Source organism: Rhinatrema bivittatum, chromosome 10 (genome assembly GCF_901001135.1).
Source record: "Rhinatrema bivittatum chromosome 10, aRhiBiv1.1, whole genome shotgun sequence".
Classification (NCBI taxonomy): domain Eukaryota; kingdom Metazoa; phylum Chordata; class Amphibia; order Gymnophiona; family Rhinatrematidae; genus Rhinatrema; species Rhinatrema bivittatum.
In genome coordinates, this window is record NC_042624.1 from 26829755 (window position 1) to 26854776 (window position 25022).

Below are 25022 nucleotides of genomic sequence, written 5' to 3' on the forward strand. Positions count from 1 at the left end.
CCCTTTAAACTGCACATCTGCACGGTCATGCACAAGTTTTCTCGCAGCTGTGCACAATGTTTACGCGCCCCCCTCCCCCCCCTGTGCAGGAAGAGCAGTGGGGCTCATCCTACCATAGCCCAAAGCAGGCCTGGCACCATCGAGTACGTAAACCGTGCAGTTGCATAGGGCAGCGCGCCTAGGGATGGCATCAGGAGCAGAGAGAGGCCTATGCGGGTGCTGATGGACCTCATCCCACTGGCATCAGAAAAAGCAGGAGGCTCGTACTCCACATCACCAATCCTAGAGCAGAAGAGGAAGCCCATCCTGCAGCAGCTCCTCATTTGCTGGATCCAAGGTATTCAATACAGTCTAGCACTGCAAGTGTTGAATACCGGGGCCAGCATCTGAGGAGGAGCCACAGAACAGTTCCATACAGCATCAGTGGAAGAAGAATGAGGCTCTGTGGACCCTGCTTACCCCTGATGCATTTGTGTGTATGATTAAGAGCCTGTCTGGACAGGGTGGGTATGTGTGTGAATGGGAGCCTGCATGGGATGGGGATGTGTGTATGATTAAGAGCCTGCCTGCACTGGGTGGGTATGTGTGTGAATGGGAGCCTGCCTGGGTTAGGTGTTGGATGGGAAGTCTGCTTGTTATGGGTGTGTATGTGTGTGAATGTGAACCTGCATGGGATGGGGATGTGTGTATGAATGGAAGTCTGCTTGTTATGGGTGTGTATGTGTGTGAATGGGAACCTGCATGGGATGGGGATGGGTGTATGAATGGAAGTCTGCTTGTTATGGGTGGGTATGTGTGTGAATGGGAGCCTGGATGGGGGGGGGGGGGGGGGTGAATGGGAGGCTGCCTGGGCTAGGTGTTGAATGGGTGTATGAATGGAAGTCTGCTTGTTATGGGTGGGTACGTGTGTGAATGGGAGCCTGCATGGGATTGGGGGGGGGGGGGGGGTGTGAATGGGAGCCTGCATGGGCTAGGTGTTGGATGGGTGTATGAATGGAAGTCTGCTTGTTATGGGTGGGTACGTGTGTCAATGGGAGCCTGCCTGGGTTAGGTGTTGGATGTGTGAATGAATGGAAGTCTGCTTGTTATGGGTGGGTATGTGTGTGAATGGGAGCCTGCCTGGGCTAGGTGTTGGATGGGTGTATGAATGGAAGTCTGCTTGTTATGGGTGGGTATGTGTGTGAATGGGAGGCTGCCTGGGCTAGGTGTATGAATGGAAGTCTGCTTGTTTTGGGTGGGTATGTGTGTGAATGGGAGCCTGCCTGGGCTAGGTGTTGGATGGGTGTATGAATGGAAGTCTGCTTGTTATGGGTGTGTATGTGTGATTGGGAGCCTGCCTGAAATTGATGGGTTGGGTGTGTGTGCATGCGCATGTATGCATGGGAGCCTTCCTGGGATGGGTGGGAATGGGAGCCTGTCTGGGATGGGTGAGTGTGTGGGAATGAAAGCTTGCCTGGGCTTTGGGTGGATGTGAATGGGAGTCTGGGATTTCAGTGGGTGAGGATGTGTGAATGGGAACTTGCCTGGGGTGTGTGTATGAAAGAGAGCGTGTGTGTGTGTGTGTGTGAGGATGAGAGCCCGAGTGTGTTGAGGGAGGAAGGGACGAAGACAGGTGGCGAAAGGAAAAAAGAAACCCTATAAAATGAAATGGGAAAAGACCGAGAACAACCAAATAGAAAAATATCAGACAATCGTAAAAAAAAAAAATAAATAAAAAAAGTGTTTTGAATATTTAGTGACAAGCCGTTAAGCCCATTAAAACGGGCTACATCCCTCTGTCTCTCACCTCCCCCTCATTCTCTCTCCCCTCCCTCTTCACCACCCACTCCTCCCCACCCTCCCTCTCACTCAGTCCCTCCCTCCCACTCAGTCTCACTCACTCCCTCCCCCTCTCTCCCTTCCTCTCACTCAGTCCCACTCACTCTCCCTCCCTCGGTCCCACTCCCTCCCTCCCTCTCCCTCAGTCCCACTCCCTCCCCCTCACTCAATCCCTCCCCCCTCTCACTCAGTCACTCCCTCCCACTCTCTCTCTCCGTCCCTCCCACTCAGTCCGTCCCTCCCTCCCTCTCTCTCTCTCTCTCCTCCCTCCCTCGCTACTGGCCGCTGCCGCTACCGCCGCCGCCCACCACTGCCGCCTGCTACCGCCTCCGCTACCGCCGCCCGCTGCCACTGCTACCACCGCTGCCGCCATGTTTTTTGTTTTTTTTTTTTACGCTGCCTAAGACCGACGTGCTTGCCCGCACATGCGCAGTAGAGCTGCTCTCTACTGCGCATTTGCGGCACGTCGGTCAAGCGTCGTTTATCTAGTTAGATAGGTAATGTTCATCCCCACTGATAGCATATGCCAATTTGTATTTTCTTCAGTATTCTATTGTCCAGGGCTTTCCATTTTATTTTTGTTTCTAATTTGTACGCCCTTATTCTATAATATGTCCATGCTGTGATATTTATACTTTCTGCTCTCTTTATTCTGTATTTGGTCAGTTTGTCTGTGTTCGGTATATGTGCATCAAAGAAAGTAGTGCTCATAGGATCATGCGCCATACTTTTTCCTCAAGCAAAAAACATGTTTGCACACAGCCACCCAATCCTTAGAAAGGACATTGGTAGTACTGACTTTGTTATTCTTGTACTTATTTACTTTTTATTCTTGCTGAACTTGCTCCTGACTTTAACATGATTGCCAAGACCATACTCAGCTTATTGGAATATTTCTATGATGTTTTTTAATCTATTTTCTAAATTCACTGCCCCTGGTTTTCTCCATCTCTTCCATCCCCGTTATTTGGGGTAATGGTAGATTTGGTGACTTGTCTTCCTAAAATTCCACAGAGAAGTACTCAGTTTTATTTCAGAGCCCCGACCTGACCTTTTCTCCGAACACTCCTTACTTTCCTTTCAGCCTCAAATCAAAGTCGCAATTGAATCTGTGTTTTTTAAATTTACGTGTGCTCTCAGGGTTAAAACATCTGCTACTATTGTTCAAGCATCTATTTTTCCTATGCTTTAGTTGGATCTTCCTTTGAAATCTTTGTATCCTTTGCAGCGTTTGTAAAACTCTACGGCACGGCTGATTTATTTATTTATTTATTTATTTAAAAACTTTTCTATACCGTCGCTAAGTTATATACCATCGCAACGGTGTACAAATAGGCACATAGACTAAGGTAAATAAATGTAGGATGTCATACGTTCTAACAGGTGCCAATAAAGTTCGGTTACAATTTCTGGGCTCAAATGGTATGAACATAAAACCCTGTCTCTCAGTAGTTTGGACTGGTTACCATGCAGCAGCAAATTATGTATAAAATGGGGGTGATAGCATTTGCATTAATTAACTAGAGTTCTTGTCCATGTTCTAATGCACTCTTAAAAGTATGTGAACCATTACGACAGTTAAGATCCTCTCAACCGGGGGCTGCTTGATGTGCCCTCAGCCAGAGCTGCTCGCTTTATAGTCACAAGAGAATCTGCCTTTTCAGAAGCAGCGCCTACTTTTTATATTGTAAATATGTTTTAATAAGTTTTGTATTATTTCCATGTTATTTTCTATGAATGTTTTATTTTGTACATTGCTTAGGCTGTCAGTGTAAGGTGATAGATACATTTTAATAAATGAAATTCCTGAATATACTCAGATCAGTCCAGACCAGTGGGTTATTCATCCCTTCCAGCAGATGGAGTCAGAGAACAAAACTTCGAGGCACTGCTACGTAACTGAGAGCGCCAACTGCAGGACCTCAGTATTTCTCTGACTCCAGCAGATGGTAGGGCTGCACCTGCAAGCTCTTAGTTAAAACGAGAAAAAAAAAATGAAATTTTTTTTATTTTACAGTAGTTTTAGGTTCCAGATCACGGACACTCCCTGAGGTGTTAGGCATCTTCGTGGGCCATCCCTCAGATGGAGTCGGGCCACCGGGGGGTTGGATATCACTGACCGAGTTCAGCTGCAGCGTACCAGACTGTCCGATTAGGCAGGGGTCCTGGCTCCCTCAACCCTGCAAGGCACCCTCTCGCTCTTCTTCCTCTGGACAGGGAAGTACCCACTTAATGAAGTTTCTTTAAGTTCCTTGTTTAAAAAACAAAAACAAAGAGCAAGAAGCAGAAGAGCAGAGCTTAGCAGGAACTTCGGCAGGGTGGGCCTAGTAAGCGGGAGCTGTTGGCCAGGGCCGGGAGGTGCAGGACTGAGCGGCAGTCGACTGGCTGTTAACCTGGGGCACCGGGAGTTCATGGTTGATTGTGACGCGAGTGCCTCATTCCTTGTGTAGCCCTATGCTCTGGTGGGGCTGACTGGACTCTGCCTGTGTTCGTGAGAACTCCCTGGTGGGGATTGCTTCCGTTCCTGCCAGTGGCTCAGCGTGCCCAAGACCAGTGCACATCGCTGCGCCGGAGGCCTCGTGGGGGAGCACTGCGGAGCACGTTTGGGAGACATGGCGCCAAAAACTAAAATGGCCACCTTCCATGTATGTGATGCGGTGGCGAGGGGTCTTCCTTCCCCGGTGAACGTTTCGGGGAAGGAAGACCCCTCGAGACTGGCAGGATGTCAGAAGGGTCTGTTCCTGTTGCCTCCGGGGAGGCAGTGCAGGAGACCACAGGGCGGTCAGGCGATTTCTCCCCCTGCTCTTTCCCCTGTCAGGCAGGATGCCTCAGAAAGGGAGGGTGAGATGGCTGACAGTCCCCCGAGATCGGGGGAAGATGAATCAGGGGATTTTTCCCTGGATTTTATTATCCTCCATAAGGCCTACCTGGCTAGGAGAAGTGGAGGAAGAAGACAGGGGATTGCCCGTGGGCCTCTACAGCTAAAAAGTCTAAAGTGGCTTCTCGGGGGACTGGCGATATTCTTCAGCACCTGGGTTTGCGCCATGCGGCTGCAGAGGCTGGTCCCAGAGATGTTGAGAACTCGGATCAGTCCCAATTGGACCCCCTTGATGCAGGAGCTGACCCGGGTGTGCCGCCGACCCCTGATGCAGATGAGGCAAAAGATGACCCTGATCCCGGCGAGTTCCCAGTCCCAGAGGGAGACAATCCGCAGATAGTGTTTCTGTTTAAAAGGGATGAACTGCACCCCCTCATCCCACAGGTGCTGGAGGAATTAAGAGTGAAGGTCACTCAAGAAGAGTTGGATAATGAGGGTGTTCCCTCAGCCCTGGATGGGCTGAGGGGACCCACTAATGCTTTTCTGTTGCCCAAGAAGATCTGAAAGCTGGTGAACCGGGAGTGGGACTCCCCAGATGCTGGCCTGAAGGTGGGCAGAGCGATGGCCAAGTTTTATCCCTTAATGGAGGACTCCCTGGAATTGCTGAGGATCCCGAAAGAAGAGGATGTGGCCATCTCAGTGTTAACCAAGAAGACAACGATCCCGGTGGCCGGGGCAGCAGCATAAGAACATAAATTGTCATACTGGGTCAGACCAAGGGTCCATCAAGTCCAGCATCCTGTTTCCAACAGAGGCCAAACCAGGCCACAAGAACCTGGCAAGTACCCAAGCACCAAGAAGATCCCATGCTACTGATGCCAGTAATAGCAGAGGCTATTCCCTAAGTCAACTTGATTAATAGCCGTTAATGGACTTCTCCAAGAACTTATCAAAACCTTTTTTTAATCCAGCTACACTAACTGCACTAACCACATCCTCTGGCAACAAATTCCAGAGCTTAATTGTGTGTTGAGTGAAAAAGAATTTTCTCTGATTAGTCTTAAATGTGCAACTTGCTAACTTCATGGAATGCCCCCTAGTCCTTCAATTATCGGAAAGTGTAAGTAACCAATTCACATCTACTCGTTCAAGACCCCTCATGATTTTAAAGACCTCTATCATACCCTCCCTCAGCCGTCTCTTCTCCAAGCTGAACAGCCCTAACCTCTTCAGCCTTTTCTCATAAGGGAGCTGTTCCATCCCCTTTATCATTTTGGTTGCCCTTCTCCATCGCAACTATATCTTTTTTGAGATGCGGCGACCAGAATTGTACACAGTTTTCAAGCTGCAGTCTCACCATGGAGCGATACAGAGGCATTATGACATCTTCTGTTTAATTAATCATTCCCTCCCTAATAATTCTTACCATTCTGTTTGCTTTTTTGACTGCTGCAGCACACTGAGCCAATGATTTAAAAGTATTATCCACTATGATGCCTAGATCTTTTTCCTGGGTGGTAGCTCCTAATATGGAACCTAACATTGTGTAACTTCTGCAAGGGTTATTTTTCTCTATATGCAACACCTTGTACTTGTCCAGCCTTGAAGGATGTCCAGGATCGTAAGCTGGAGGTGCAACTCAAACGGATGTTTGAGGTCTCAGCGTTGAGTCTTCAGGCAGCTGTCCTTGCCAGTTTAATGCAAACAGCCTGTCTCTGTTGGGTTGAGATGGGCCCGACGTCCATGGCGGACTGCGGCACGTTGCAGGTCATGTGTCTGGAGGTAGGCATAGCCTACGTGGCAGATGCTTTGTATGATTTGGTGTGTATGTCTGCTCACTATATGGTCTCCGAGGTAGCGGCTCATAGACTGCTGTGGTTATGTAACTGGTCGGCCAATTTATTGTCCAAGGTCCAGCTCTGTAATCTTCCCTTTAAGGGGAAGCTGTTATTTGGAGTGGACCTGGATCAGTTGATGAAGGTCCTGGGAGAGTCCAAGGGGAATAGATTGCTGAAGGACAGGATGCCCAGTAAGAAGGTATTTCCTTCTTTGGCTCTTTTTTGGGATTCCCGTCGGTTTCGTTCCGGCAAGTCCTCATCTGTTTCCGTCTTGAAACAGGGCAGCAGGCACCAACCGTCCTTTCATGGAGGATGCAGGTTGGGTAGAGAGTGTCAGGCAAGGCACTGGGAGTGGAAAATCAACCTAATGATGCTAGTGGTCCCCTCTCCTCTGTAGAAGCTGCAGGAGGCAGATTCTCCAGCTTCAATGAAGAGTTGGAAAAGATTATCTTGGACCGTTGGATGCTGGAGGTGATAAAAGGGCTATGCTCTAGATTTTTTGTGCCTGCCTTAGGAGGCCTTTGTGGAGTCACACGTGGTCTCTTGCGTCAGGCAGGAGGCAGTGTTGGGGATGCTGCAAAGGCTGATCACTCTAAAGGCTTTTGTTCCCGTCCCTCTGGAGGAGTAGGAAGGTATTCCTTTTACTTTGTGGTGCCGAAATAGGGAGGGTTCCTTTCGGCGTATTCTCAACTTGCAGAAGGTGAATCTGTTCCTTCGGGTTCCACGCTTTCACGTGGAGATGCTGCGTACTGTGATGGCAGTGGTCTACAAAGGATCATTTCTCGCCTCCCTCGACCTGACGGAAGCATACTTGCACATTCCCATTCGATAGGAACATCAGAACATCTAGAGCTGCTTTGATTACGCACTCAACAAAGGTAGGGGGGTGGGTTAGGGAGGGGAAGGAAAGTTCCCTCCGAGGCCGCTCTACGCTCCCTGTTTTCAACATCATCTACTTTGCCCAGGAGTTGTGTGATTAGTTTCCCCTGGTTTTCAGCTTTAGATTCTGCCCTGAGAGCATCGCCTTCCAGGGCAGAGATCCTGATCTTAACATGATCGATTCGGGGTGACAATTCGACAATTATCTAATCTAGCTAGTCCATGTTTTTATTTTTATATTTTATATATACCCTAGAGCAGGCATTCCCAAACCTGTCCTGGGGACCCCACAGCCAGTTGGGTTTTCAGGATATCCTCAATGAATATGCATGAGATAAATTTGCATATACAGAGTCTCCATGTAATCCGCTTTGAAGTGCTTAAAGTGTAAAAAGTGGAATATAAAAATATATATATATGCATGAGATAGATCTGCATACAATGGAGGCAGTGCATGCAAATGCACCTCATGCATATTCATTGTGGATATCCTGAAAACCAGATCTGATTGTGGCACTTCAGGAACGACGTTGCCTCCCAGTGGAGGTGATGAAGACAGGACCCTATATGAATTCAAGAAAGCTTGGGACAAGCATAGGATATCTCTGAGGGAGTGGTAGGGATTGTAGACTAGATAGGTCTTTCTCTGCTATCATATTTTTCTGTTATTTCTATTTTATTTTCTAAGGAATTCTGGAATATATTTTTCACTTGGCAGTTGTAGGGTAGGATGGGTGGCTACATGGAGCAAACACTACTTTAATGCATTTTACTTTCTGGCTATGACAACAAAAGGTCAATGTTTTGGAAAGGGCATAGATTCTCTATAGCCATTGTAGCTATTTGAGCTGAATAGAGCTCTATGCAGCAATGTATGTGAGGGTTAGATGTAGATTTGTATACATTCTTCCTTCAGAGTCCATCATGCAGAACGAAGAAAATTCTTTACAACACAGCCAGCTGAATCCCATGTTTTAAATAAAAGAACAGAAATGACACCTTGCAAGCAAATTATTGCTAAGTACCATGACTCAGCTAATTAGAAACAGAAATATGCTAATGAAATTAGAAATTAAAACTCCATTAAACTAGAAAAATATAAACAGATAAGTATTTCTTCCTGTACTGTGCAAAATACAAAGATATCAGAGCTGCACCTTTTCCAAAGATGACAGAGAAAACTAAAGACTTCCCCAAAAGAATGAGCAAAAAAAAAACAACCCTGTATATAATCACCAGAGAAACAGCAGCTATAAAAGCAAATTATCCTGCCAGCAGGCCAGAAAATTAACATGACCAGAGATAATTCTGAACATCACCAGAACTCTGGAATTCTCTTTATTTCATTTCTGTATTGTATAATTCTTTCCTTTAACCACTTAGGACCTGGCTCCACAGCTTTCCCCCTCCCACTCCCAGACACAAAATAGGAAAACCTTTAGAGTACATTGGGCCACACATACAGATAGTCATGCCAATAAAGTTTCTTACAGCACATCTGAATCTATTGAACGACTGCTGATGTTGTACAAGGAATTCCTCTCAGCTTCCCTAATATTTTGTCTGCAGAGCAACGAGCCTGCAGAGTACGTTCTTCCAGTGCCTGAGGCAAGCGGAGGCTTGGTGCAGTCACTATGACACCTCCAGTAAATCGTAAATTCGGTCAGCTTTCTGAAATCTAGGCTATATGCCATTTCTATATACCCACATCTAATATTTAATTTTAATTTTATTCATATGTTACAATGTTCCTTATATTTATTGTTTAATCAACTGTTCTCTTGTTACAATGTAAAATAGGGCAGTTCTGGCTCTATTCAACCTGTTTTCTGGAAACCGATGTGATATCTCGATCGAATGTCGGTATACAAAAGAAATAAATAAATAAATAAATAAATCGGCTGCTCTAGTCAGGATGCTGCTGTGAATCCTAAGAGGACACTTATCTCCTGCCAGCACGCCGCACTTCCTTTCAAGGTAATAGTGTGGGTACTGTGTCAGTGAAGAGAGGCACTGCTGAGATAAGTCATTTGTATGATGCATATTGAGCAAAGTAGAACAGCCACAGAGTGCCAAGCCTTCCAAGATGCTAGTAGTTTTGTGTTGAATAGAGACTCCAGCTGGCAATGGAGAAAAGCAGCAACAGCGTACTAGTATAAGGGGAGAAAGTTGGAGGCCATTTTTATTTGTCCCTGATGGGTGCACTGCGACTGTTTAGGTTTGCTGTTGTCATTGGGCTCAAATAGGTCTTTGGAGCGAGCTATTACAAAAAGAAGCTGACCTGGACCAACCCCCCTCCCCTTTCAATTATCCCCAGCCACATCAGGACTCAATATATCCCATCCCATGATGAAAAAAGCCTCACCACCCATTCCCCTCCCTACAAGGTCATGTGGATCCAAATATCACTGGCCTAGAACCCAATCCCCAACACAAGGGTATCTGGTTCCCTGTGTGGTCTCAAAAGCACAAATACAACATATTTGCGATTCAAACTCCAGTGGGAAGGTGGTGCAGAAGTGGGAACACTGGGAAAGAATGGGGAGTTTGCCATTGGAAAGATATGAGGACTTGGGGGAAGAGGGGGTACAATGGAGACTTGGTGATTGAGGAGGGACAGTTAACTGGGTAGGGTTTGGGAGTGGAGAGTGGGGCAGAAGCTACAGCCACAGATGGTGGCACTCTGACTGATTCACCCTGGAACCTGCAGCTCTCTAGGATCAGCCCTGGAGGGAGAATTCTAGCGGCAGAGAATGGAGAAAATGATCCAAAAGAGAAATACCAATGTAGGAGTGTTATTGATTATATCAGCAGCAATGGATTGAGCTGCTGTGGACATCACTGAAGGTTTCAGTGGAAGTGGTGATGTTGGGGTACATCCAATATCCACTTCTAAAAATGACTCTCAAGTAGAAGTTGCTGGATGAGAGATGGTAGCATCAGCAGTGGAAACAGACTGGCTGGTTGCTAGAGATATCTTCTTCGGATCTGTTATGTGCTGTGGTTCATCAGGCACATCTTCCGAGTGAAACGAGCGAGACAGCGCATCTGCTCTGGTGTTTCGATCTCCAAGTCCATTCTTAAGCACAAAAGCAAAACGGTAATTCAAACGTTGTGCGTGGCGGAGATACTCAAGGTTCTTATGATCCATGAAGATGGTTATTTGATGTTGGGGTACATCCAAACCCATCTCTACAGATGACTCTCCAGTAGAAGTTGCTGGATGATAGTAGATGTAGAATTCAGCTGTAACAAGTAGCTGATGTGGACATTACTGAGGCTTCAGCGGAAGTAGCGATGTTACAGTATGTCCAACCCATCTCTACCAATGACTCTCCAGAAGAAGTTGCTGGATGAGAGTTGAGGTGTAGAATTCAGCTGTAACAAATACCTGATGTGGATGTCACTGAGGCTTCAGCGGAAGTGGCAATGTTGGGTACGTCTAAGATGATGGCATTACCAGCGGGAACAGACTGGCTGGTTACCAGAGATATCTTCTTCAGATCTGTATATGCTGTGGCTCATCAGACACATCCTCCGAATGGTTGGAATGTGACTGATATCTCTAAGTTTGTAATCCGTAAATGCGGATAGATGTTGAACGCCTTTGAACCAAGGTGAACGTAGAAGGCGCTATGAACATCAGCAGCCATTAGTTGAGCTGCGGTGGACGTCACTGAGATCTTCAGGAGAAGTGGCGATGTAAAGGAACGTCCAAAGCCCACTTCAAATTGTGATGCAATAATGGATCTTCTAATTTGACGAAGGGACTCCTCAGGTCTTCCACAAGACGTCTGAGAATGCAGTTGCCTCCTGCCCCTGAGTCCATCAGGGCAGGAGTCTGAACTGTAGCCGATTCGCAGATCACAGAGACTGGAAGAGAAGGCAGAGGAGAAAATGCAGTATGGCCCAAGAACAGTCCTCCCGCAGGACTTAAGCCCGGACGAATGGAGCATGCAGAGACATCATGGCCGGACTGACCACAGTACATGCACAGGCCATGTTTCTTCCGAAATCTTCTCTCCTTGGAGGTCAAGTGTCCACGACCAAGTTGCATCGGTTCATCTTTATCAACAGCAAAAGTTACTGGAACCATCTGAGATGCAGTGTTAGTACTAGTCTGTCCAACCCAAGTAACACCTTAGGCCGGAGTTCCTTCACCTTGTCTTGGAGCCGGTGATCAATCCGAGTGGCCAAGGCTATTAGTTTGTCCAGCAAGTCAGGTGTCTGGTGAGCGGCTAGCTCGTCCTATAAGCGGGTATCCAGCCCTCTGCAGAAAAGAGTCTTGAGACAAGAGTCTTGAATTCTATGGTGAATTCCATCAGCGATCTTGCCTTGCTTCAAGTCCACCAAAGCAAATCCTGCAACAGAATTACGAGTAGGGTCATCAAAGACGGATTTAAACAAGTCCATAAATCCTTCTATGTTCTGCAAAATAGGATCCTTGCGTTCCCACAAGGTAGATGCCCATGACAAGGCTCTCCCATCCAAGTATGACAGGATGTAGATGGTCTTCGATAGAGCCGTGGGAAATAAAGTTGGCTGTAAAGTGAAGTGCATACAGCACTGGTGTAGAAAGCCCTGAGTCTTCTGGATTTTTCCGGAAAAGCGGATAGGAGCCACCAGTAGTACAGCAGTCTTTAAATTTACCTCCTGTAACTGATCTTCTTGGTTAGAAGCTGTGCCTTGTATTGTCTGTGTGTGTAGCTGATGAAATGCTGCAGTAAGTTTCTCCAGGATTTCTTGCTGCTCTGAGATGCATTGGGCCAGGCCCTGTATAGCCTGTAAAGCAGAGAGAGGTGCTGGATCCATGGGGTTAATAACATCCAAAGTTTTAAGCCAGATCCACTGTAGTTAACAACATCCCATAAATAAGCTGGATCCATTGGAGTTAGCAATCTGTTAGACTTTCTGCTAGGAGTTAACAAACTGTTATAATTGACTCCTAAGAAGGAGGAGTTAGCAATGTTCTGAATCTGTTATGCTGATGGGAGGAGCAAGCAGAAGGAATCTGTACTAGTAGACTGCACAGCAGCAAACTGTAGTATTTGATATAGTTATGGGTGGATCCCTGGCCCGGTGGCAGATGACCATGCCCTCGGGAGGATATCCCGAGAGGGACGGCTAGGCTTGAGTATGGAGACAGACACACATTTAGTTCTTTTGTTAAACAGGTTATAAAGCCACCAGAGGTGGCAGTAGTGAGCTGATATGCCCGGCAGGGCTGTAGTCCCTCAGGTACTGGAACAGCGATTCAGGATGGCTGAGCTGTTGAGAAACTGTAGAAAGTGAGTAGGTAGAGTAGACAAGGTTCATGAACAGAACTAGATGACAAAACTCACATAAGGTCTCAAGGAAGCTCAGGAGCTGGAACGGTATAGGCCCTCGAGCGAGTACCTGGGTCCAGGGAAAGCTCTGAGAGAGCGATGGTAACTCACAATTGTTTGTAGTAGCGATATCTTCCAGGCAGTAGAGAATCTTCAGAGTATCCAGGAACATGGGCCCTCGAGGAGCGAGTACCGGTTCCTATCTGTAATCTGAAAGGTAAAGAGAGAGTGAGGCCCCTGTGGAGCGGGTACCTCTGGTAAGTCCGAGGAGGCAGAGTAGCTTGGGTAGCGTAGCTGAAGCAAACCCCTTGCTAACTCAATTTGATGTTGAAAATAGAGACCTTTAAATATTGGAAGTGGATGATGTCATCTCAGGGGGACATCCCTGAGGTTCGCGCCCTTGCTGGTACTTCAGTCAGAGCGCACGCGTGCGCCCTAGATCATCAGGCAAACATGGCGGATCGGCAACGTCAAGCCGGTCCGGGGACGCCGGAGGGAGACGGCATGGAGACGCCGCAGCAACCAGCCGTCCATCAGACCTGGAGGGAGTCACCACAGAGATAAAGAGGGCGGAGTGAGGGCGTCGAGCAGCAACGGACGCAACAAGTATTGACTGGGTAAATGTAACATCAGGACTTGCTAGAGCCATAAAATTCCTGGATGTAATAAATGACTGCTTCATGGAGCAATTGGTTCAGGAACCAACAAGAGAGGGAGCTATTTTAGATTTAGTTCTTAATGGAACGCAGGATTTGGTGAGAGGGGTAATGATAGTGGGGCCATTTGGCAATAGTGATCATAATATGATCAAATTTAAACTAATAACTGGAAGGGGGACAATAAGTAAATCTGCAGCTCTAACACTAAACTTTCAAAAGGTAAACTTTGATAAAATGAGGAAAATAGAAAAAAACTGAAAGGTGCAGCTGCAAAGATTAAAATTGTATAACAGGCATGGACATTGTTTAAAAATACAATCTTAGAAGGGCAATCCAAATGTATTCCACGCATTAAGAAAGGTGGAATGAAGGCAAAACGATTACCAGCATGGTTAAAAGGTGAGGTGAAAAAGGCTACTTTAGCCAAAAAAAAAAACCCTTAAAAAATTGGAAGAAGGATCCATCTGAAGAAAATAGGAAAAAGCATAAACATTGTCAAGTTAAGTATAAAACATTGATAAGGCAGGCTAAGAGAGAATTTGAAATGAAGTTGGCCATAGAGGCAAAAACTAATAATAAAAACTCTTTAAAATATATCTGAAGCAAAAAACTTGTGAATGAGTCTGTTGGACCATTAGATGATCGAGGGGTTAAAGGGGCTCTTAGGGAAGATAAGGTCATTGCAGAAAGATTAAATGATTTCTTTGCTTCTGTGTTTACTAATGAGGATGTTGGGGAGATACTGGTTCCAGAAAGGTTTTTCAAGGGTGATGAGTCAGACGAACTGAACCAAGTCACTGTGAACCTGGAAGACGTAGTAGGCCAGATTAACAAGAGTAGCAAATCACTTGACCGGATGGTATGCATCCTAGGGTACTGAAGGAACTAAAAAATGAAATTTCAGACCTATTAGTTAAAATTTGTAACCTATCATTAAAATCATCCATTGTACCTGAAGACTGGAGGGTAGAGCATATAGAAAGACATGGTTTAATGGAACAAAGTCAGCATGGCTTTACCCAGGGCAAGTCTTGCCTCACAAATATGCTTCATTTTTTTGAAGGGGTTAATAAACATGTGGATAAAGGTGAACCGGTAGATGTAGTATACTTGGATTTTCAGAAGGCGTTTGATAAAGTTCCTCATGAGAGGCTTCTAGGAAAAGTAAAAAGTCATGGGATAGGTGGCGATGTCCTTTCATGGATTACAAACTGGCTAAAAGACAGGAAACAGAGAGTAGGATTAAATGGACAAATTTCCCAGTGGAAAAAGGTAAACAGTAGAGTGCCTAAGGGAGGTACTCAGATTTGCAGATGATACAAAATTATTCAAAATAGTTAAATCACAAGTGGATTGTGATAAATTGCAGGAGGACCTTGTGAGACTGGAAGATTGGGTATCCAAATGGCAGATGAAATTTAATGTGGATAAGTGCAAGGTGATGCACATAGGGAAAAATAACCCTTGCTATAGTTACACAATGTTAGGTTCCATATTAGGAGCTACCACCCAGGAAAGAGATCTAGGCCTCATAGTGGATAACACATTGAAGTCTTCTGTTAAGAGTGCTGCGGCAGTCAAAAAAGCAAACTTTCGGGCCGATACAGTACAGTGCCATTGGATGCACGTTTTCCCTTACCCCTTATTCAGTAAGGGGCTGAAAACGCGCATCCAACCCGCCAAACCTAATACCGCACGATTCAGAAAACAAAATGTGCAGCCAAGCCACACATTTTGCTTTCAAAAATTAGCGCCTACCCAAAGGTAGGCGCTAATTTCTTCGGGCACCGGGAAAGTAAAAACTGCTTTTCTGTGCACCCTCCGACTTAATATCATGGCAATTTTGCCGGTGTCCGGTTTCCGTGGCTGTCAGCGGGATCGAGAACCGAAGCCGGCAAAATTGAGCGTCTGCTGCCAAACCCGCCTACAGCTGCCGCTCTGGGCCAAAAGGAGGCGCTAGGGACGTGCTAGTGTCCCTAGTGCCTTCTTTTGCCTGTTGCTACCACCAGGCTTCATTTAAATACTGAATCGCGCACACAGGCGAGTGGCCTGTACGCATGCCGGGAGAGTGGGCGTTCGCCTGCTCTCGCGTGGACTTTACTGAATCGGCCCGAATGTTAGGAATTATTAGGAAGGGAATGGTAAATAAAATGGAAAATGTCATAATGCCTCTGTATCGCTCCATGGTGAGACCGCACCTTGAATACTGTGTACAATTCTGGTTGCCACTTCTCAAAAAAGATATATAATTGCGATGGAGACGGTACAGAGAAGGGCAACCAAAATGATAAAGGGATTGGAATGGCTCCCCTATAAAGAGGTTAGGGCTGTTGAGCTTGGAGAAGAGATGGCTGAGGGGGGATATAATAGAGGTGTTTAAAATCATGAGAGGTCTAGAATGGGTAAATGTGAATAGGTTATTTACTCTTTCGGATAATAGAAGGACTAGAGGTCACTCCATGAAGTTAGCATGTAGCACATTTAAAACTAATCAGAGAAAATTCTTTTTCACTCAATGCCCAATAAAGCTCTGGAATTTGTTGCCAGAGGATGTGGTTAGTGCAGTTAGTGTAGCTGTGTTTAAAAAAGGTTTGGATAAGTTCTTGGAGGAGAAGTCCATTAACGGCTATTAATCAAGTTGATTTGGGGAATAGCCACTGCTATTAATTGCATCAGTAGCATGGGATCTTCTTAGTGTTTGGGTATTTGCCAGGTTCTTTTGGCCTGGATTGGCCACTGTTGGAAACAGGATGCTGGGCTTGATGGACCCTTGGTCTGACCCAGTATGGCAATTTCTTATGTTCTTATAAAAAATATTCCATGCTTTCCATACCTGAGAATGTTTGATTTCCAGTCATCCTAAGATTGTCTTGGATTAGCAGGAGAAAGGAGATGTACAAGCTTTCACCTTCCTCACACACATACATGAACAAGCTCCTCCTCTCTCTCTCTCTCTCTCTCATACACACCCACCCAAAAGGCTCCTCCTCTCTCTCTCTCTCTCTCTCTCTCTCACAGGTTCCTTCTCATTTTCACATACACAAGCAAGCTCCTTCTCTCTCTCTTACACACATACACAGTTAAGCACATTCCTTCTCACACACATACACAAACAGGCTCTTTCTCACTCTCTCACACACACATACACATACAAGCAGTGTTACGCACGAGGTGGGGTCGATGCTACCTGCAGGGCAAGCCCTACAGGTCCCCACCGTTGGAAGGCGGAGCTGGCTGAACGACGGAGGCCGGCAGGAGCATCGCCAATACCAGCCCTCGTTCCCCGCAGGTTGAGCCCTTGGGTGCTGGGGCCAGCTGGTCTTAGGTGGGCCTCCATCCGAGGACTCCCAGGGTACGATGCTGGATTCAGCTAGGGAACAGCGGTGGTAGCAGGAAGACTAAGATGAGTCCAGATAAGGCAGAGTCCCAGAGACTCGGGTGCCAAAGGAGAACAGGGAGCAAAACAGGTGGTGCCCGAGCAAGTGCAGGCCGAAGCCTGAGAGGCCCAAGTCTAGCGTAGCTTCAACAGAGGCGTAGAAGATCAGGCTGTGGTCGGGGCAGGCGGCAAGCAGGGAGAAGCGTTCACACAGGCACAGGTCAAACCAGGAGTCAGTCCGAGAACAGTCAGGCAAGGCAAAGGCCAAAGCAGGAATCAAGCTATAGCGTGGTCATATGAAGCAGGGGTCAAGCCAGGTATCAATCCGTAGCAAAGATAATGCAGGGTAGACACAGAACACAGGAACGTGGACAGGAACCGATTCCAGGAGCAAGGCAGGATCGGGAACCAGGAACACAGACGAAGCACAGGAATGAGCAACTAAGCACACGACTAGCATGGAGACCTGGTGCCAAAGCGAGCTCTGACTGACAGGGCTCGCCTAATATAGGCCCAAGCAGCTGATGTCACAGGGAAGGGCCGGCAGCCTTAGTGTGTGGTGGGCCCTTTAAATAACTAATTTGGCCCATTTGGGGAGGCCAAATGGGAGGAGCAGACGGTGGCAGCGTCTTTGCCGTGTTTCGGGGCCTGTCAGCAGCAAGCAGGGCCGCGAAGAGGGGGGCAGCTCTGGAGGTGCTCCCTCTGCAGCGCGGGGAAGCTGGTGCCCGCCCCTGGCAGGGCGTCGGGCCAGGTAAGGAAGGCCGGTTGCGAGCTCCGCGGCCGGCTGACACAACAAGCAGGTTCCTTTTTACTCTCACACACACACATTCACACCCAGGCAGGTTCTTACTCTCTCACACACATAAGCAGATGCCTTCTCACTCATACACACATACACAAAAGCAGGTTCCTTTTTACTCTCACACACACACATTCACACCCAGGCAGGTTCTTACTCTCTCACAGACACAGGCAGATGCCTTCTCACTCATACACACATACACAAAAGCAGGTTCCTTCTCACTCTCACACCAAGTAGGTTCCTTCTCACTCTTACACACAAACACACACACATATATAAAAGCAGGTTCCTTCTCACAAATACACACAGCCTCATTTTTTATTCAGCCACCACTGGCCTCTTTGTTTATTCTTTGGCTGCCGCAGGCCTGGGCTCCGACTGTGGTTCGTAGCTTTTCATTTTCTTCTTTGGCCGCTGGCAGCCTGGGCTCTAACGGAGGCCCACAGCCTTTCATTTTCTTCTTTGGCTGCCGGCAGACTAGGCTCTGGTGGCAGCCTACAGCCTCTCTTCTCCAGCTTGGGCACCGCTGGCTAGGTTCCAGCATTGCCTTTTTTGAGCCATTCAGCAGACCATGGGGGATACAATAATGGTCACTACTTCCTATTACCATGTGACCAATCGGCCCTGCTAAGGTCCCCATATTAAAACATAACGCACAATAGGAAAAAGTGACAGGGGTCACGCATAGACTTTTCCGGAAGGAATCAAGATGGCTGCCAGACAGAATGCTGTACTTGGGAGCTCCATGTAGGATAGCTCTACACAAAGGACCTATTATCAGCTATGATCAAGAGAAAGGGTAAACAGTAATCCTATCCAGCTGCTTCAATCCCTGCAGTTGGTCCCATTGATTTCTTGCTTTCCTGGCAGCTTGAAGCTTCGGGGAAGTCTGCTATATGACTCAAGCAGAAGGAATGGAGCCTAACCCTACCACTCCCAAGGCTTCTCCAAGATTCTATGGAAGATCTTCCACCTCATAGGGTTGCCACCAGCATTGATTCTCCTGACGATGCAGCCGGGTCATCATCACTGGAGAATGTGGAGGATGCTGACGGAGGAGTGGAACACTTCGTCAATACTGCATAGGATCAGTGGAGGCAGTCTGTGAAGGATCCCCATGGGACGCAGAGTTCCTTGGAAGAAGGTGCTACATTGCTGTTCACAGAGAGGAAGAAAGTTTAGCGATCACAGGTTTGTCTACATGACTGGTGCCCTCTATTAAGTTTGTACTTACATTCCTACCTAAAGCTCCTCAAGATGACTTCCTGGGTGAAGTTTGGGTTTTGGTTTCCTGGATGGAGGCTACTCTCACTGGCTGTGTTTCACACCTTTATGATTTTCCAGTAACAATTTCTACCAAATGATTTTCTCAAGATAAACAAGTGGAAGCACCAGGTGGACTATGACACTGCCTAAAGCAGGGGTGGGCAATAGATTTACATACAACTGAGGCAAAATGCATGCAAATCTCTCTCATGCATATTCATTAAGGATATCCTGAAAACCTGACAGGTTTGCAGCCCTTGAGCACTGGAATTGCCCACCCCTGGCCTAGAGTGTCATAGATTTGGGGGTGGCTGTCTTGTGCTTCCACTGACCCTAATGAAATGTGACAGCAACACTTCCTGGCAACAGGACCATGGGCCTCCTTCCTACCCACGGAGGCCAGAAGAGAACGTGTGATGCATGGATGGGAAGAAGGAAGCCCAATTGCCGCAACTGAAAGGAGCAGGAGTCATTTTCATGGGTCCCCTTTGGGTGGGGAGAAAGAAGTAGGACTGTGAAGCGGAGCAGCAGTAGCTGGGCTCACATGGCCTGAAGGAGTAGGGTTGGTTGGACCACTGAGGTGGAAGAGAGGAGTAATGTCTGCCCAACCGAAGCGAGGAACAACAGTAGCGTTCAAAAATGGGAGAGGAGGCTTCCTGATACTGTGAAGGCCCAAGAAGGCTGCTTCTGCCTGCTTGTTCAGGTGTGTGTGTGTGTGTGTGTGGGGGGGCTGTGTATATGGAGGAGGAGAGAAAGTGGGAGGAGAGTGTATGAGAGAGAAAACATGTGCGAGAGAGCATGTAAGAGACTATCCTTTTCTTTTGTAGCGCTTTATTGATCTTTCTGGGATGTGATGCCACAGAGGGAGCCACAGTTGGTGGCCCCTCGCTGAGGCTTGATGCTGCCATGGCTGGACTGAATTGGAAAGGTAGACAAATATAAGGGGGAGAAATACTTCCTGACTAGTTATAAAGGAAGCTTTGTAGTCACAGCTTTAGAAGAGACTTGTGTGATCTCTGAAGCCCCTCTGTTACAGCAGGGGTGGCCAACTCTGCTCCTTGAGAGCCACAAACTAGTCACATTTTCAGGACATTCCCAATGAATATGCATGGATTTGCATGGCATGCCATTATATGCAAATCTATCTCATGCATATTCAAAGTGGATATCCTGAAAAATCAGACCTGTTTGTGGCTCTCCAATCTATACTACAATTCCAGTTTTCCTTATCAGGGCTGCTAGGACTGTGAACACCCTCCTCACCCTATGGCAGCCAGAAGAGCAAGGAGCGGGGCCATAACGGGTGTGGCCGAGTAACCTCCCCCCGCCCCGACCACACCCAATAAGGCATTGCCGCTGCGTAATAGTTAACCGTTAGGCGGCGCTTGGCGTTACAGAGGCGCACGCGGCAGTAGCAGCTGCAGGCAGGGGGCGGGCTGATGGAAGAGGTGGGCGGGGCGGCGGGAGTTGTTGCAGTTTCTGCTCCCCGGCGCGGCGGCTGCGTGTGGCGCGAGTCTCTTCCTTTCCTTCTCCTCGGGCAGCGCACGCGGCAGTAGCAGGGGGCGGGGCGGGACGGGGGCGGGGTTGATGGCAGAGGTGGGCGGGGCGGCGGGAGTTGTTGCGGTTTCTGCTCCCCGGCGCGCCCGCTGCCTGTGGCGCGAGTCCCGTCCCTTCCTCCTCGGGCAGCGGAGCCGCGGTGAGCAGCGCCATGGGGAACCGGGAGATGGAGGAGCTGATCCCGCTGGTGAACCGGCTGCAGGACGCCTTCGCGGCCATCGGGCAGAGCTGTAACCTGGACCTGCCGCAGATCGCCGTGGTGGGCGGCCAGAGCGCCGGCAAGAGCTCCGTGCTGGAGAACTTCGTGGGCAGGTAACGGCCGCGGGGGAGGGGGGACCGGAGATGGCCCCCGTCCGAGCCTCGGGGCCCGGGTTTCGGCGGTGGCGTCGGTGCTGCTGCCCATAAAATAAAGCTCTTGCTGGCCGGGCTTTCCCTGCACCTGCCCATCTCTCTCCATGCCAGGTTTACTCCATTCTGCCCTTTGGCTTTTATTACGCAAGGACTTCAGAAAAGCTGAACCTGTATGAAAGTTGCTTGGGAGGTAAAGTCATCCTTAATAAGGAAAGACTAAAAACGCAAAACGTTGTTCCTGTATGATCCATGCCTAATAAAACGAAGAATCCCCCCCCGGCCCCCGCTAGGACTTCTGATATCCTTGGTGCACAAATCCCCCTTTTTACCTTACAGCCTGACTCCAGAGGGGTTACCTTCACATAAAGATACCCCTACAATCGTTAGAAAAAGAAATATATTCAGGCGTGGTAAAGCTCCGTCAGCCTCAGCCGGGCATGCAGATGTTTCTGCCATCTCATAAATCCACCTGCAGTATCTGTAATACGTAAGGAGGGAAGAATCGGGAATGAAGGCTAAAGCACTCTCCAGAGAGAGAGGTTGTGTCTACCCTGCATTCTAAGTTTGTTCATGAAGGCTTCTTAATTTTAGTTAAAAGACAACAATTAGAGATCGTATCTTAAACAGTTGTTACAATGACAAATATTTCAGAAAGGCATCACATAGTCATGCAGTGGGTTTCTGCCAGTACAGGCACAATTAATCCACATCCTTCCTATTAGCCAGAAGTGATGTCTACTTTTGTTTTCAGTCAGACAAATGTTATCTTTGCATTTTTTTTAAGTAGAGTATGAGGGAAGGTTCAGTCCTTAAGATACTTAAAAGTAAGCTGAATGATACTGAGATATTTAGAAGTATCAAACGCTTTTCAAGAAAGTCAGGTAAATGGGTTCACTTTCGGGTCGATCCAGTAAAGTTCAGTTGAAGATTTCTCGTCTGTAACGAGCTCGCTGCGCACAATTCGGACGCGTAAGGCAAACCAGCGATACAGTCTCCAATTTTGCGCATCCGTAGTGCTTCTTAAAACAGACGCGTAACCCTTCCCGCACCCGGCATGTAAATGAACGAATTAGCTGTATAATGAAGGAATTAGCTATTCCCCTCCGATACCGTAACGCGCGCTCAGGTTCTCTCATTAGTAACGCACTGTTTTGCCGCGGCCGTAACGTGTTAGTTTACCGCCTCCCCCTAGTAGGAGTTAGGACTGTGAGTCTAGTAATAAATCCATCGACACCGCTTAAGATACTCAAAAACAATAAAACACAATTAAAAAAAAAAAGCGATACAGAGATGATCGAGAAAATGTAATGCTGTGGGACACACAAAACCTGTCAGAAGAAAAAATAAAAATTTTTAAATACCTGTCGGAGGGCCGCGTGGGTCCAGGCGGCCGGCGTGGGTCCAGGCGGCCGGCGTGGGTCCAGGCGGCGGGAGCCGGGTGGTCGCGTGTTAAATCTAGGCTGCGGGCGGGTGGGCGCCTGTTCCGGGCGGCGGCGGCGGGGGCGGCGGGGGGACACGCGTTAGTTCGAGACGGCCGGCGGGCGGTCGCGTGTTAAATCTAGGCCGGGTCCGCACAGGCGCGCATTCACTGCCAGTGGGGGCTGCCTCTCCCGGCAGCCCCCACCGGCAGTGAATGAATTCATTCATCCAGGCGGAGGAGCCGGCTGCTTTCGCCACCGGCTCCTCCGCCTGGATGAATGAATGCGCGCCTGTGCGACCCCTGCGATTCGGCGCTCAAGGCGTGACGTCACGGCATGTGACTGCCTTGAGCGCCGAATCGCAGGGGTCGCACAGGCGCGCATTCATTCACTGCCGGGAGAGGCAGCCCCCACCGGCAGTGAATGAATTCATTCATCCAGGCGGAGGAGCCGGCTGCTTTCGCCACCGGCTCCTCCGCCTGGATGAATGAATTCATTCACTGCCGGGAGAGGCAGCCCCCACCGGCAGTGAATGCGCGCCTGTGCGGACCCGGCCTAGATTTAACACGCGACCACCCGCCGGCCGTCTCGAACTAACGTGTGTCCCGCCGCCGCCGCTGCCGCCGCCCGGAACAGGCGCCCACCCGCCCGCGGCCTAGATTTAACACGCGACCACCCGGCTCCCGCCGCCGCCGGCCGCCTGGACCCATGCGGCCGTCTGAAACTAACGCGCGTCCACCCCCCGCCGCCCGGAACAGGCGCCCACCCGCCCGTGGCCTAGATTTAACACGCGACCACCGGCCCCCCGGATCCCGCCGGCCGCCTGGACCCACGCGGCCCTCCGACAGGTATTTAAAAATTTTGATTTTTACACTTCCTGGTACCTGTCATTTCAAATGTCATTTGAAATGACAGGTACCAGCGCACCCTGGTTACTGTATAGGCGCTGTATTAAGCGCCTATACAGTAAAATGGGTTACGCGGCCATAACCCTTCCCTACCGCTTTAAAGCCGCGGCATGCATTTGCATGCGATTAGAGGAGAGTATCGGGGAGTTAGTGAAGAGAACTGTGCGTGCGGGGAGGAAGGGTGCGCCTGACACTACCGCACTGTTTCTACCGCGGCCTTACTGGAGGAGTATAAAAATTCAGTTGACATCCAGCCCAGAAGACGAATACAGTGCCTGTGTTAAAGTAATCGGAGCCCATTCAAGTAGGGTACAGTCAATATCTTGGAAGTAATATACATCCTGCAAAGATTTGTAAAGCGGCCCCATGGTCCACATTATATTCATTTTCAAAACAATATCGCTTTAATGCTCTCATGAAAAAAGACACTGTTTATAAAGCAACTTGCGTTTTAAAAACAGGTTCAATATTCTCCCACCCAGAATAATTGGGCTATGGTACTTCCTAGACTGGTAAAGGAGGGAGACATTTTATGGGGAATAAGCCATCGTACCTTGTATGTATGTTTTCATCCTGCCTGTCTAAGTATTACATCTCAATATTGTATTATGTTTCTCTTAATACTGTGCATGTTTGTAACCCGCTGAGATCTCCGGCTTGGAGGGCTGAACATTTTATAAATAAATACACAGCTAATAAATCCACTGGTGATTTGGAATCTGAGATTGGGCTAGCTTTAGGGTCCTTCATTTTTAGTTTAAACCAAATTTTACCCATAAATCCCTGGATTTTTCCAAAGATGACTATCAGTTTAAACCAATATTCTTCCTAATTTTAGGTCAATTAAAAAGCTGCTTCCGAACTGCCGCTGCAGCATTTCAAGGCTTCCAGCCACTGCTGGAAGTCAGCGAGGACCAATGCACATGCTGCATTTCAAGGTCCACTCTCTGCCACCCTCCAGGGCCACCCATGCCGTGTTTCAAGTCCCGTCTCCTCGCCCCCCAAAGTGCCAGCTGTCTGGTGCCATAAATGCATATCAAGCAGGTCCTCCTGTCCACCAGACGCACCTGTTTGATATTTTATTGGCCTGGCTTCTGTCAACCAAAATAAACTCTGATATTTACCCAGAAAATGAGTCACCTTATAAATCTGATTTTCTTCTGCTTTTGTTCTTGCCATAATAAACCCTGATATTTTTTCCCAGGCAAAATAAAGAACAATAAAAACCAAAAATGAAGGTTCCTAGCCATCTTGTACAGATGTTTGTATTAGCCATTTCATCCATCAGGCTAGGTAAAGCATGGAAAAAGCGCTTCCATTTTCCTTGTTTTTGGCTGATTTCTTTCACCTGTCCCTTAGCTTGGGGTTTTATTAGGATTGCAGCTGCAGTGCATTGAAGTGATTCTGGGGATTCATGATAGTTCTGTCTGGCCATGGAGCTGTGTAATGATTTTGATGGCTGTCAGGAAGCCTGTTCCTAGGTTTAGAATATTAACATGGACATAATAGCTGCCCTTGAATTGTGGGATGTTTGAAGAATTATGGAATGAGCTACCCTTATCTGCAAATTGCAAGAGGAGCATTACAGCTGCAGAGTAGCTAAACATATTGGGGCGATTTGTTATACTAAGGTTGGAGCTTTAAAGAACGATGAGCTTTATTGCTGTTACTTATTCATAATCTATTACATCATGTGAAATCCCCCCTGGGTTTGTAGTGCGTTTAAAAACCTACACCCCCCAACCAGAACCCTCCGTGCTGCTGCCCAATCCCTTCTCGAGATTCCATCTCTCCACACTTTGTCATTTCCTTTTCCCTAATTTAGGCTACTTTTGCAAAATAATTCTCTTTATGTTAAAGCTAGTTAACTATTAACTCCATTAACTATCCCTACATCTGGCTGGGAGAATCATTGGCTGCAGCTTTTTGCTTTTATTTTTAATTTGTCCTAGACCTATTTACTTATTTTATCTGTTTGTTATTGTTAGGCTGCTGTTATTCTTCT

The 25022-nt window shown here is 47.8% G+C and overlaps 1 protein-coding gene across 9 annotated transcripts in view; it reads left to right on the forward strand.

The window, feature by feature from the left end:
- Positions 1-20395: 20395 nt before the first annotated feature.
- The window catches only part of DNM3 (dynamin 3), a 694116-nt gene continuing 689489 nt past the window's right edge, over positions 20396-25022 (forward strand). For all 9 annotated transcript variants that reach the window (XM_029617605.1, XM_029617606.1, XM_029617601.1 and 6 more), the window contains exon 1: positions 20396-20652. In XM_029617605.1, the coding sequence (XP_029473465.1) occupies positions 20492-20652 (161 nt within the window). In that variant the 5' untranslated portion in view covers positions 20396-20491. The remainder of the gene's footprint in view (positions 20653-25022) is intronic.